The sequence below is a fragment of the Equus przewalskii genome, chromosome 6, assembly GCF_037783145.1.
Source record: "Equus przewalskii isolate Varuska chromosome 6, EquPr2, whole genome shotgun sequence".
Lineage (NCBI taxonomy): Eukaryota > Metazoa > Chordata > Mammalia > Perissodactyla > Equidae > Equus > Equus przewalskii.
Genome location: NC_091836.1, coordinates 45,583,096 through 45,595,148, shown reverse-complemented (window position 1 = coordinate 45,595,148; position 12,053 = coordinate 45,583,096). Strand labels below are relative to the sequence as shown.

Here is a 12,053-nt window from a genome sequence, read left to right as displayed (position 1 = left end):
GCTCACTGTCCTGCCTTTGTCTCTCTCCGCCTCCTTGGTGGCTGGGTTGGGCTTTCCCCCACAGTCCCCCTGTGGGTGGCTGGAGAGGCCCTGCAAGAGCAGCGAGTGTTGGGGGAGTGTGGCCGCAGCTGGTGGCCTTGGGCATATCTGGGTTTACGTGTGTGGTTGGGCCATGTGTGGGGTGCTTGGTGACCCCTATGTGCCTTGAAAGCCAGTCCTGTTACTCACTGGGCAAGGGACCTGGACCAAATTGCCTGACCCACTTAGCATCCCACAACCTGTTTCCCCAGCTGGACGCGGGGTGGGGAGAGCCCCTCGCGGCAGGTGAAGGGCGCATGGCAGGTGGTGAGCAATTCAAAGGGTTAGACTTTATTGTCGCTGTCTCCATCTGTGTGGGGTGGGGGGCAGGGCCGGCGTGCTCTGGCGCCTGGGATGCGAGCCGCATGCTTCTGTTCCGTTCTGTGAGTGGAGGCAGTGTCCCCACCCAGCATGGCTCAGGCGGGCCCAGCCCTCGAGGTCTGGGAGAGCCAGGTGGAGCCCCAGTTGGGCGCCGTCCCCTTAGTCCATGGCCCAGCGGAGCCCCGGGGGCCTGGGCTGCACCGCTGGGCCCCTCTGGGTTCAGGGGCCCTCTGCCCGTGGCCGACGTGGGGCTGTAGGTGGCAGCCGGACCAGGACTTGCTCAGGGTTACCTGCTGTGTCCACAACACGCAGGTGCGGGAGGCCCAGGAAGGCCTCGGGTGCGATGCTGGTCATGTGAAGCCTGTTGGCCCTGGACGGAGGGGTGGGCGTGAGGGCGGATGCAGGGGGAGGAGGCCACCCAGTCCGGAGCCACCCGGGCTGCTTGGGTCCACCACAGCCCACCCGGGTCCACCCCTGCCCTTCGCCACTAGCCCCGCCCGGCCACCCTCGGGGCACCTGAGGAAGAGGGCACGCAGGCGGGGCGTGCTGAGGAAGGCCTCGGGGCCCACATAGCTGATGCGGTTGCCCTGCAGGTGCAGCTCCTCCAGGGCCTCAGGCAGGTCAGGGGGCATGAAGGACAGCTGGTTGTGACTCAGGTCCAGCACCTGGCGGGCGGGCGGGCAGAGATGGCGCCGTGGCGGCCCCAGGCCTTAGGCCAGCTGCTCAGCCAAGCCCCACACTGCTCTCCTCCTCGCCTCCCTCCCCCGCCCGCCCAGCGCGGTCCCTCTGCCCCCTCCCCTCAACCTCCTTTGTGGCTGCCAGTTTCTTCCCCTCGACAGAGGTAAACGGAGCCCTCCCTGGGGCAGACCGTGTTCCAGGCGCTGGGGGCCCAGACGGAGCCCCTGCCTGGCGCGGGAGACGTCGATTCAGTCAGTCACCGAGACAGTGCTTCCCCCGCATCCTCATGCCCACCCCCTGCTCTGTTATTCACTTGGGCTGTCAATGCTTTCTGCCTAACTGGGTATTTGTGCCGGGGCCAGGAACTGTGTCATTCTGTGCCTAGCGGCACAGCGCCCGGCACCCACAGGTGCACTCAACGGTGTGGCATCGATAGGGCGCACAAGGCGCTAGAGGCCGCGGTGCTTGCTGGGGAGGTGGAGGGAGTGGTGGCAGAGGACCAGGCTGCGGGGACAGCACGGGCAAGGCCTGGAGGCTGGAGCTGTCTGACCTGCCCAGGGCTGGCGCATGGCGGGGGCTCCCGTCGTGTGGCAACTCAGAGCCCTGTGGGGAGGAGCCGGGCAGGCAGGGGGACAGAGGGGCCCTGGGGACAGTCAGTATGGCTCACCAGCCCACCCCTGACCTGGAGGGCCTGCAGTTCATGCCAGGTGCCGGGCCCAATGTCGCCCACTCGGAGCTGGTTGTGTGCCAGGCTGAGGTCCCGCAGCTGGTCCAGGCCCGCCAGCGGCTCGGGCTCGAGGGCCCGCAGCTGGTTCCGCTGCAGCCGCAGGGTGTGCAGGCCGGCGGGCAGGCCGGCGGGTAGCCGCGTCAGCTGGTTGCCGGCCAGGTCGAGGCTGCGCAGGGCACGCAGCCGCCGGAAGGCCCGGGGGTGCACGTGGGCACTAGCCAGGCGGTTGTAGGCCAGGTTGAGCTCGGTGAGGCCCGGCGTGGCGGCCAGGTCACGGGCTCCCAGCATGGCCACGCGGTTGTGGGGCAGCACCAGGGCCCGCAGGCGGCGGGGCAGCGCAGGCGGCACGCGGTCCAGCCCGTTGCCGTAGAGGTGCAGCGTGTGGAGGTCCCGCAGCGGCCGCAGCGCCCCGGCAGGCAGCCCGGCCGCCCCCAGCGGGTTGTGCTGCAGCAGCAGGTAGCGCAGGCCCCGTGCCCCGCGCAGCCGCGCTGCCTCCACCTGCCGGATGCGGTTGCGGCCCAGGTGCAGCACTGCCAAGGTGTGGGGCAGGCCGGCGGGCACCGCGGCCAGCTGGTTGTGGGACAGGTCCAGGTACTCGAGACAGTGCAGCTTGCTGGCGGGAGAGAGGGCCAGCCTTGGGCTGGGCACCCAGAGGTGGGGGCCCGGTGGATCTGGGGGCAGGGGAGGAGTGGTCCTGACATTCCAACTTGGGGGCGATGAGTTGAGAGAGGTAGCTGGGAGGTAAACTTGGGGTAACCAGGGCAGGGTTCTGGGTCTGAGATCTGCATGTGGCCGCTGTGACACTGGGCGGCGGTGGGGAGCAAGGATGCTGCCGGGTGCTGGGCCGAGCCCGGCACACAGTAGGTACTCACCACATGAGGTCCTGGGTTAGGGGTCATACAGAGGAGGGGCACAGAGGGTTGGGGTCCCCGGACTCCGAATCCTCAGCCCCTACTGCCAGCACAAGGCTGTGCGCCCGTCCTGCTCGGTCCCAGGCCCACCTGAAGGTGGTGGCGTCCAGGCCGCTGTCTGTCAGCTGGTTGTGCTGGAGGTGGAGCTCACGAAGGTGGGTCTGGCGGCTCAGGGCCCCTCGGGGCACCTTGGAGATGAGGTTGTTCTGGGATGGGAGGAGAGAAGGAGGCTGAGGGTCAGAGTCAGAGGGCAGCAGGAGCCATGGAGGGCTCTCGAGGGAGGGAGTGACGAGCGGGGACCTCTCTGGGGCAAGGCTGCTCAGACAGCCCTCGTGGACCCCTGCGGGGGGAGAGGCCCAAGGAAAGACATTTCTGACGGCTGGGATCCTGGGGAGGCACAGGGTCCCAGGAGTGGTGAGGGCCAAGGTGAGGGCACCTGCAGGTGGAGGCGCTCCAGCGCGGGCGGCAGGCTGGGCGGCACGTAGCGGAGCCGGTTGCTGGAGAGGCTGAGAGTGGCGACGGCCGCGGAGCCGCGGAAGGCGTCGGGGGGCAGGCCGGTGTTGCCCAGCTGGTTGTTGTGGAGGTACACGGCCCTGAGGGGAGCCAGGCTCCGGCACCCGCCTGCCCGCCTCCCCACGCCATGCCCGCCCACGCCCGGCTCAGCGCCAGTGCGGGGACTGCCTGGGCGGCCGTCTGGAATTCCCCAGCCCGGGCAGCCGGGGCTCTGTCCCCCGCCTCGGACCCCTGGGCTGGGGCGCTGCCCCCTCGCACCCCCCACATCGCATAGCTGAGGCTTGGGGCCCAGCTGGGCCAGGGGCTACCTGAGCGCCGGCTTCTCCCCGAAGGTGAGAGGGAAGATCTCCGTCATTTGGTTGGCGGCCAGGTCTGCGACCCGGAGGGAGCGAGGCAGGAACTGTGGGGCCACCGAGAGCTGCGGGGCAAGCTGAGCTGGTCCTGCTGCCCCCCCGCCCCGCGCCGTCCAGCTGCACGGCGCTGGGGGCCCCGGGCCGGGGGGCTCACCTTGTTCTGGGCCACGGAGATGTGCTGCAGCTGCGTGAGCGACTCGAAGGCCTCGTCGGGCAGGCCTGGGAGGGGGCGGCGGCGAGGGGACCCAGGTCTGGCCGGGCGCGGGGTGGAGGCAGGGCGCGCCTGCTGCCAGCTGCCCGGGGCTCCTGCCGGGTCTGGCAGAGCCACCTCCAGACACCCCCTCGCTGTCCCCAAAAGCCACAGCCCCCCCTCCCCTGAGTTTCCATCCTGCTCAGCAGAGGGCAGTTCCAGGAACCGCCGCAGAGCTGCCCACAGAGCCGGCCGGGGGGGAGGGGGCCCCTCACGCCGGCCCCTCACCCTCGGAGGAGATGAGGTTGTTGTGGAGGTTGAGGGTCCGCAGGCCGCTGAGGCGCGACAGCTCGTTGTAGGGGAGCTCCTGGAGCTGGTTGTTCTGTGGGGCGGGATGGGGGCAGGCCTTCACGCCCCTGACCCCGTGACCCTGAGCCTCCCACAAGCGACCCCGGCCCTGGTTCTCAGCTCCCCGTCAGCCTAAACACGTGAGCCCTGACAGCCCATCACCCCCACAGCGGATCCCAAGTGCTCCATCACCCCGACCCCAAACAAGCCCATGACTGCCGAGACGTTGACCCCCAGCATCTCCTCACGCTCACAGTTGACCCCAGGTGCCCCGCACTGGCCCCAGGACGTTGATCCCGGCACCCTCCAACCTCAGCCCCCACAATTCTAACGTCTGCATCCCCAACCCCACTGGCCCCTGGCACGCAGACCCCAGCACTCTCATCCAGGCCAACTTGCATCAGCGCTGAGACCCCACCCTGCCCGTGGGCCCCACACCTCATCACCCTCAACCCAGCACTCCCCTGGCCCCCACCCCCTGTGGGCCCCACCTGCAGGGAGAGGTGCTGGGCCGCCCTGGTGATGTTGTCCGGGAACACCTGCAGGTCCAGGCCGTCGCAGTCCACTGTGTCGTCCCGGGGGCAGGAGCAGCGCAGCGGGCAGGCCCGAGGCGGGGGCTGCGAGCTCTCCCCAGGGTGGGGGAAGGCAGCGTCCTCCATGCCCAAGGCGGGTGGGGGGCCGGGCAGCAGCAGGAGCAGCAGCAGGCTCAGCCGCTGTGAGCGGAGGGCCAGGTCAGGGCGTCTCCCGGCTGGGCACGGGTCGCCATGGCGACAGGAGCATCCCCAGATGCGGGGGCAGCCAGGCCCCCATCTCAGACCCATCCCCGCCCCTCCTTACCATGGCCAGCCCCAGCTCTGCCTTCTTGCCCGAGCTGCCGACCAGGCTCCCTGATGGAAATCAGGCGGTCACCTCCTGGAGCCTCCGCTGTGGCCGCCACCGCCCCCCCATCTCCACGCAGAGGCCACCCCCAGCCTGTTCTCCCAGGGGCTCGGGAGCTGGCCCACCCCCTTCCCCGCCCTGGGGAGGGTGGGCGGGCTGCCGGATGAGGTGGTGAGGACAGGCCGGTCCGTCCCCTCGGTCCCCCCCCAGCAGCCACCCCAGCTCTGCTTGCGTAACCTCGGCCAGCCTGGGCCCGGCCCGGGAGCAAGGAATGTTTGGGGGAAAGCTGAGATGCGCCCTGTCTGGTATTTGGGCCGACCACAGGAGTCGGGGAGGGGGCCGGGGGGAGGACGCTGCAGCCCGCAAGAGGGTCCCCGAGGAACGGGGGCTGGCAGCAAGGGGTCAGGGCAGGCCTGGGCTCAGCCTGCCAGCCCAGACACCGGCCTGGGGACCCTCAGCCGGGTCTGTCATCTCGGCCCCTCCTCCCCTCTGCCAGCTGGCCTCCCTGGCAGCCAGACTGCCCCCTCCCCAAGTGGCCACAGGCACCAGCCGGAAGGAAATTACACGTACCGAGGCCCCCGCGAAGGACGTGTGCTCAGAGCCACAGGCCTGGGCTGGGACCCGGGCTCTGCCGCTCCTCCGGGCCTTGGTCTCTCACTCTGCAAAGCAGGGGAATGACTGTCTTACCTCGCAGGAGTGGTGTGAGGATAAATGAGAGAATGCAGATGATGTGGGCAGACAGCGCCTAGCGCATCCTGGGCCCTCAACTCCAGAGTGGCGGTGTGTGCCATGCGGCGAGGAAGCCCGTCCCTGCCCAGGTCCCTTCCCCTAGAAGTGCCCCTTACCAGCCAGGTGACTTCAGGCAAGGCACTTTCCTGTCCAGCCCCAGCTTTCCCACGCACAAAGTGACGATGACAGAAGACCCTCCATGACAGGGCTGTCACAAGGCAAAGCCAAGTGGCAGACAGAAAGCTCCAAGCGTGGCATCTGCCCCTCACAAGTGGGGGTGGCTGAGCCAAAGGGCTGGCAAAGGGCCTGAAGGAGGTCGGGGGTCTCCCGACCGCAGAGCCTGAGACGAGGATTGAGTGCATTTCTCTGGGAGAAAGCAGCTGCAGGGAGGCAGGGAAGGGCCAGGGTGAAGGAAGGGACCAGTGAATAATCGCTCAGTTATCACGGGGGGTCCTCTTGCCTGGAACTCGCCATTGTTAGCACTCATAATCCTGCCTCCGGAAAACCCTTAATGTTGGGCAAATTGGGATGGTCAGTCACTCTCGTTATCAGGCAAGTTCCTGCCATAGGCAGCTGGGCTCAGTCCCGCTGGGGACGCTGAGAGGTTGCAGAGGACACCGGCTCAGAGTCACCTGCCTGTGGGGCCAGGCCTGGGGGCATTGACCCTCCAGCTCCCTCCATCAGTCGCTGGTGGGTGGCTGCCCCGAGGGCCCGAACTCCCTGGCGCTTAGGGCAGAGCAGGCTTCAGCCCTAAGGGGACTCAGGGGCCTGATGGTGGGGCCTGAGGGGTGTGGCAGGCCCAGACAGCACCTGCAACAGCACGGGGAGATGGCAGCGGTGTGGCAGTGGGCGGGAAAGAGGGGCAATGATGGAGAGAGAGGGTGTCTGCACTTTGAATGCCCCTGCCACAGCCAAGGGCACTTAGACCCAAAGAGGTGATCATTTTTGCCCACGTTTCTAAGGACTGTGTGGTCTCGGGAGGGGGGACCCTCGCAGCCCTTCAGGGCTGGGGCAGGGAGCAAGTCTCAGCTTTGGCCAGAAAAGAACAGGCCCCACCCCAAGTCCTCCATGTGGGACTGACAGCCGCTGGTTTGGACATTGTGTAGAAGGCCCTCAGTCTTCCCAGCAGAGTAAGGGGGCCAGCCCCAGGGAGCTGCTGAACTACGGCACCAAGCCTAGCCCCAGGAAGCAGCAATGAGAACCAGCTGTTGGAGTTTCTGTTGGCCTCTTTCGGTTGCAAAGGATGGAGAACCCAAACCAAACTAACGAATGCGAACAAGGGCGTTTATTGACTCTTGAGCGGAGATGTTGGAGCAGTGCGTCCTTCAGGCATAGCTGCATCCAGGGACTCAATGACATCCTCAGGATGGATTCTCTCTCTGCCGCTCGGCTCTACCAGCAGGCTTCTCTGTGTGGTGCCAAGATACCCCCAATGTCAGTCCAGCTTAAAGCCCCAAGCTTGAATCTCATCAGCTTAGTTTTGGTCACGTGTCCATCTGGAGCCAGTTCCTGTGGCCAGAGGGACGGAATGTGCTGATTGGCTAGGAACCTAACCACCGCTCTTGTAAATGACCTGCTGGCCTTCAGCGGCAGCATTTAATGCACCTCATGGAGTGTATGTGGGGTTGTGTCTGCGTGGGGGGAAGGTTCACATGGGGAGGGAGTGTTGGTGTCACTCCATGAGTAGGAAGGCTCTGGGGTCATGGGGACAAGGGACAGCTGCAGTAACGCTGTGGGCAGCTAGTGTGGCAATCTGGTCTCATCTTGGCTGCTGGGGGGTGAGGGGAGGAGGCAGGGTTGATGTGGGAGGGAGCAAGAGGCTCATGGGAAGTGTCCTCTGGCTAATTAGCCCTTCAGCATTTGGGCCCAATCCACGACATTGCTGCTCTTTGGCTGGGCCTGCAACTGCCTGGAATAAGGAACTGCATGTCCCAGGCTCCCTTGCAGCTAGGTACAGCCTTATGACTATGGAAGCAGAAGTGGTACGTACAGCTTTGAGGAAAAGGGGATGTCTTTCTACTTCCTACTGTTGGAATGACGATGTGATAACTGGAACTCCATCAGCCATCTTGGGCCATGACATTAGGTTGGGAAAAGAAGCCTTGATTGGTGGAGCAACAAGATAGAAGCAACCTGGGTCTTGCATACCGTGGAAGGCTGTGCCATCCCTGGACTGACCAGAGTTTTGATCACTTCCTGCTTCCCCCATTGGTGAAGGAGGGTCCCCTGCCTTAAATAGTACAAGATGGCGGAACACATGACACCCAATGCTGAGTAGATGAGCTTGACGCTGGCTTATTAGTCACAGACACTCAAAGCCCAGAAGAGGAGGGGGACACCTCATGCCACATAGAGCCACGTGGGGGTGGAGGGTGCACTCGGGGGCAAAGTCAAGAAGCAGGAGCTGTGGGAGGCAGGCTTTGGAGTGACAAAGGGTGGGTGACCTCTGGTTCCAATGGGAGGACGTGATCGCCTGTTGGGGTAATTTCTCGGGCCGGCCAAGAGGTGAGCCCTGAGGTTGAATAGCAGGTGGGTGCGGCTAGTCTGGCTGACAGAGGAACCAGCCGGGTGGCAGCCTCCTGCTGCGGGGGATGGCATGTATGCCACAGCCGGGAACTCACGGTTGGGCCCATGGACCCGTGAGGCTGGACCAGGTCAAGGTGGCGTGTGGATCTCAGGCTTTCAGCCCAGCCTGCTCCGGTCGTCTGGTCGTGGGGGAAAGAGAGCTCCCGTTGAAGCCACTGCTTCTCTCTTCTTCCTCCCCTTTTCTTTTCCTCTCAACTGAATTTAACCTTAGTGGATACAGAGGACAGTGGAGACAGAGGATACACGAGCCGAGGAGAAAGTGTAGAATGAGAGGAGAAGGGAGACGGAGGGAGACCCTTGAAGAAGGCTTATGCTTGGGGCGGGGCAGGGCAGGAGAGAGGCCAGCGATGGCCGCGGAGAGGGAGGGTCAGAAAGAGACGAGGGGGCTGGCTCGGTGGCGCAGCAGTTAACTGTGCATGTTCCGTTTCGACAGCCTGGGGTTCGTCAGTTCAGATCCCGGGCGTGGACATGGCACCGTTTGTCAAGCCATGCTGAGACAGGTGTCCCACATATAAAGTGGAGGAAGATGGGCACGGATGTTAGCTCAGGGCCAGTCTTCCTCAGCAAAAAGAGGAGGATTGGCAGCAGAAGTTAGCTCAGGTCTAATCTTCCTCAAAAGAAAAAAAAAATTAAAAAGAAAGAGATGAGGACCTGACAGGATCTGGGAAAACTGGAAGTGCGCCAGCCAAGCCCTTGTGATGGCCTGCTGGCCATGTCACTGTAAGTGATGTTATAAGATGATGGCGGGGTGCGGCATGCCCAGATGGGCGAGGCTGTGAGGCATTTCGGTGGATTAGCATTTCCGTCAGGGGGCTCAGTGAGCAGGGGGCCCTCCACAGTGTGCGTGGGCACCTTTGAACCCGTGGGCCTGAATACAAGAGGAGGAGGAAGAAGGCTGTCACCCTTTCTTGTCCTGCCTGCCTGCTCGAGCTGGGACGTCGATCTCCGCCCGCCCTCAGCCTGGAATTTACACCAGCCGCGCCTGGTCTCAGGCCTCCGGACTCACACTGGAACGGTGCCACCGGCTCTCCTGGGGCCCCAGCTCGCAGATGGCAGATCACGGGACTTCTCCGCCTCCAGAATCACATGAGCCAACTCCTCATAAGCAATGTGTTTATATGTATATATATAATATACACAAAAGGATATATATGGATATATGAAAGGATATATGTCTATGTAATATATGTAGCTATATGTGTATACACGTACATCTTATTGGTTCTGTTTGATGTGTATCAGGCAGGCAAGATTGTTCTGCATAACAAACAAGCCCAAAGGTCAGTGGCGAGCCCAGAGTTGGTCTTCCACACAATTCAATCCCAACAGACGCACACCGCCTCCGAGCCACAGTCACTGAGGGACCGAGTCTGACGGGGGCTGCACCTTCCCAAACAGCAGCCTCCACAGGTGCTGGCACAGTGGGAGAAAGAGAGGAGACCCCCAAGTCAGCTTCCCACCCAGAAGCGCGTCCCTACACTTTGGCTCCTGGTTCATTGGCCAGGATTAGTCACGTGGTCCTGCCTGACCCCAAGGGACGAGAAGCGGGGAGCAAGGGGAGGAGCAAATGGAATATTTTGAATATTTGAAGTATTACTGTCTCTGCAACACCCAAGGACCAGCAGTCCATTCTTCTGGAAAAACTTTTTGTTTTAATAAGAATATCTTTGTTTTTGCTTATCTTTTTGAGGAAGATTAGCCCTGAGCTAACATCTGCTGCCAGTCCTCCTCTTCTTGCTGAGGAAGCCTGGCCCTGAGCTCACATCTGTGCCCATCTTCCTCTACTTTATATGTGGGACGCCTCCCACAGCATGGAGTGCCAAGTGGTGCCATGTCCGCACCCAGGATTCGAACCGGTGAACTCCAGACCGCCGAAGCAGAACGAGCAAACTTAACCACTGCGCCACCAGGCTGGCCCCTGGAAAAACTCTTACACAGCCCCAACAGATTCATACAAGGATGTTCCCTGCAGCCTCGTTTATTGCCGTGAAGATCCCCTCTCGCCCTGGACTCCACTTGGCTCCCCAGCTCCCGGCACGTCACTTCCTCAGAGAGCCCCGTGCCAAATCCCCAACCAGAGCGATATTTTTCTCTCTCTCCCCATCCCTGGCTTCTTTTTCTTCTTGGCGTTTCTCGCATCATGATTTATGCATTTGCCCCTTGTCACCTCCCACACCAGAATGACAGCTCCTTGCAGGGGGACACTGGGCCCTGGTGACTGCCGTCCCCCAGCATCCAGAGCCAGCCTCGCTCGTACCAGGTGGTCCATGAACACGTGTGGAATGAGTGAACAAGAGGAGAATCGATTTTTTTAAAGTGAGTCCTATTAAAATAATAGAAAACCAGATCCAGGATGCACAGAAGGATTCCGTCTACACACACCGTATTAATTTCCTGTCGTAGCAAACGGGCACAAACTGGCTGGCTTAGAGCGCCAGAAACGTATTCATTCGAGAAGTCCAGACGATCTGCCCGCGCTGTGGAGGCTGCAGCCCGAAGCCTGGGTGTGGGCAGGGCCGCCTCCCCCTGAAGCCTTTCCCGCCTCTCTTCCCGCTGCTGGCGCCTCCTGGCAATCTATATTCCTGAGCTGGTGACTGTGTCACTCTAACCTCTGCCTTGGTTTCCACGTGGCCTTTTCCTCTGTGTGTGTCTGTGTGTGTCTCTCCTCTTCTGTCTCCTAGAAGGACACCAGTCATTGGATGTGGGGCCTGCTCGGTTAATCCAGGATAATCTCATTTTAAGATCTCTAGTTTAACTCCATCTTTTTTTTTTTCCCAAATGAGGTCATATTCACATGTTCTGGGGGTTAAGACATCACCATATCTTTCTGTGGGTCACCATTCAAACCCTTATGTGGATTGACATGAATAGAGCTAGTCCTGGGAGAAAAAATAAAAGTTTCAGAGCGACCCTAACAATTTCGATCACTTTCATAAATTGAAAAAGATATTGGCTGTTTCTGGGGAAGAACTGGGTGGCTGGGGCTGTGGGTGGAGGGGGCTTGCCACCATATGTCCTTGTATCTCTGTTGAGTAAAAAAAACCTCGAGGTTTATTTGACAGACAATAGAATAAAAATACTTAAAGCGTATATGAGTCAAAACTGACCCTTCCAAAACTCAGCGTGTACGCAGCTGCGAAGCCATTGCCGGAGTTGGGAGACTGGACATTTCCATCACCCCCAAAAGTGTCCTCATGCACCTTAGTCAGCCCTCCCTCCCTCTCCTTCACCCCCAACCCCCAGTACCTGCTGATCTGCTCTCTGTCACTATAGATTAGGTTGTGTTTTCTAGAAATTACTATAAATGGAATCAGAGGGTTTACTGTCTGGTTTCTGGCTTCCATTTGGTATAGTGATTCTGAGATTCATGCATGTGTTACACATGGCCTTAGTCTGTTAACTTGTTTTTTCCTTTCTTTTTTTTTGAGGAAGATTAGCCCTGAGCTAACATCTGCTGCCAATCCTCCTCTTTTTGCTGAGGAAGACTGGCCCTGAGCTAACATTGTGCCCCTCTTCCTCTACTTTATATGTGGGATGCCTGCCACAGTATGGCTTGACAAGTGGTGCATAGGTCCATGCCCAGGATCTGAACCTGCGAACCCCGGGCCGCCGAGAAGCGGAATGTGCGAACTTAACCGATGCACCACCGGGCCAGCCCCAGTCTGTTTCTTGTTTAAAATTGAGATATAATTAACATATAACATTGTATTTGCTTTAGGCGTAGCTCGTTGGTTCTTTTT

At 61.2% G+C, this 12,053-nt stretch overlaps 1 protein-coding gene across 5 annotated transcripts; it reads right to left on the bottom strand.

Moving 5' to 3' along the window:
- Positions 1–346: 346 nt before the first annotated feature.
- On the bottom strand, positions 347–5,678 carry PODNL1 (podocan like 1). 5 transcript variants are annotated; one of them, XM_070623567.1, is made up of 11 exons: positions 5,569–5,678; positions 4,957–5,006; positions 4,611–4,832; positions 4,060–4,153; positions 3,736–3,800; positions 3,537–3,646; positions 3,152–3,308; positions 2,806–2,921; positions 1,760–2,417; positions 916–1,064; positions 347–769 (listed from the first exon to the last, which is right to left on the bottom strand). In XM_070623567.1, exons 2-11 carry the CDS (start codon positions 4,957–4,959, stop codon positions 619–621), a joined length of 1,725 nt encoding a protein of 574 aa, XP_070479668.1. In that variant the 5' UTR covers positions 4,960–5,006; positions 5,569–5,678; the 3' UTR covers positions 347–618. The 5 variants fall into 5 exon arrangements, with proteins under 5 accessions (XP_070479668.1, XP_070479667.1, XP_070479666.1 ...); XM_070623566.1 differs by having other exon boundaries at positions 1,745–2,417; positions 5,569–5,677; XM_070623565.1 differs by lacking the exon at positions 5,569–5,678 and having other exon boundaries at positions 1,745–2,417; positions 4,957–5,206.
- Positions 5,679–12,053: the final 6,375 nt, after the last annotated feature.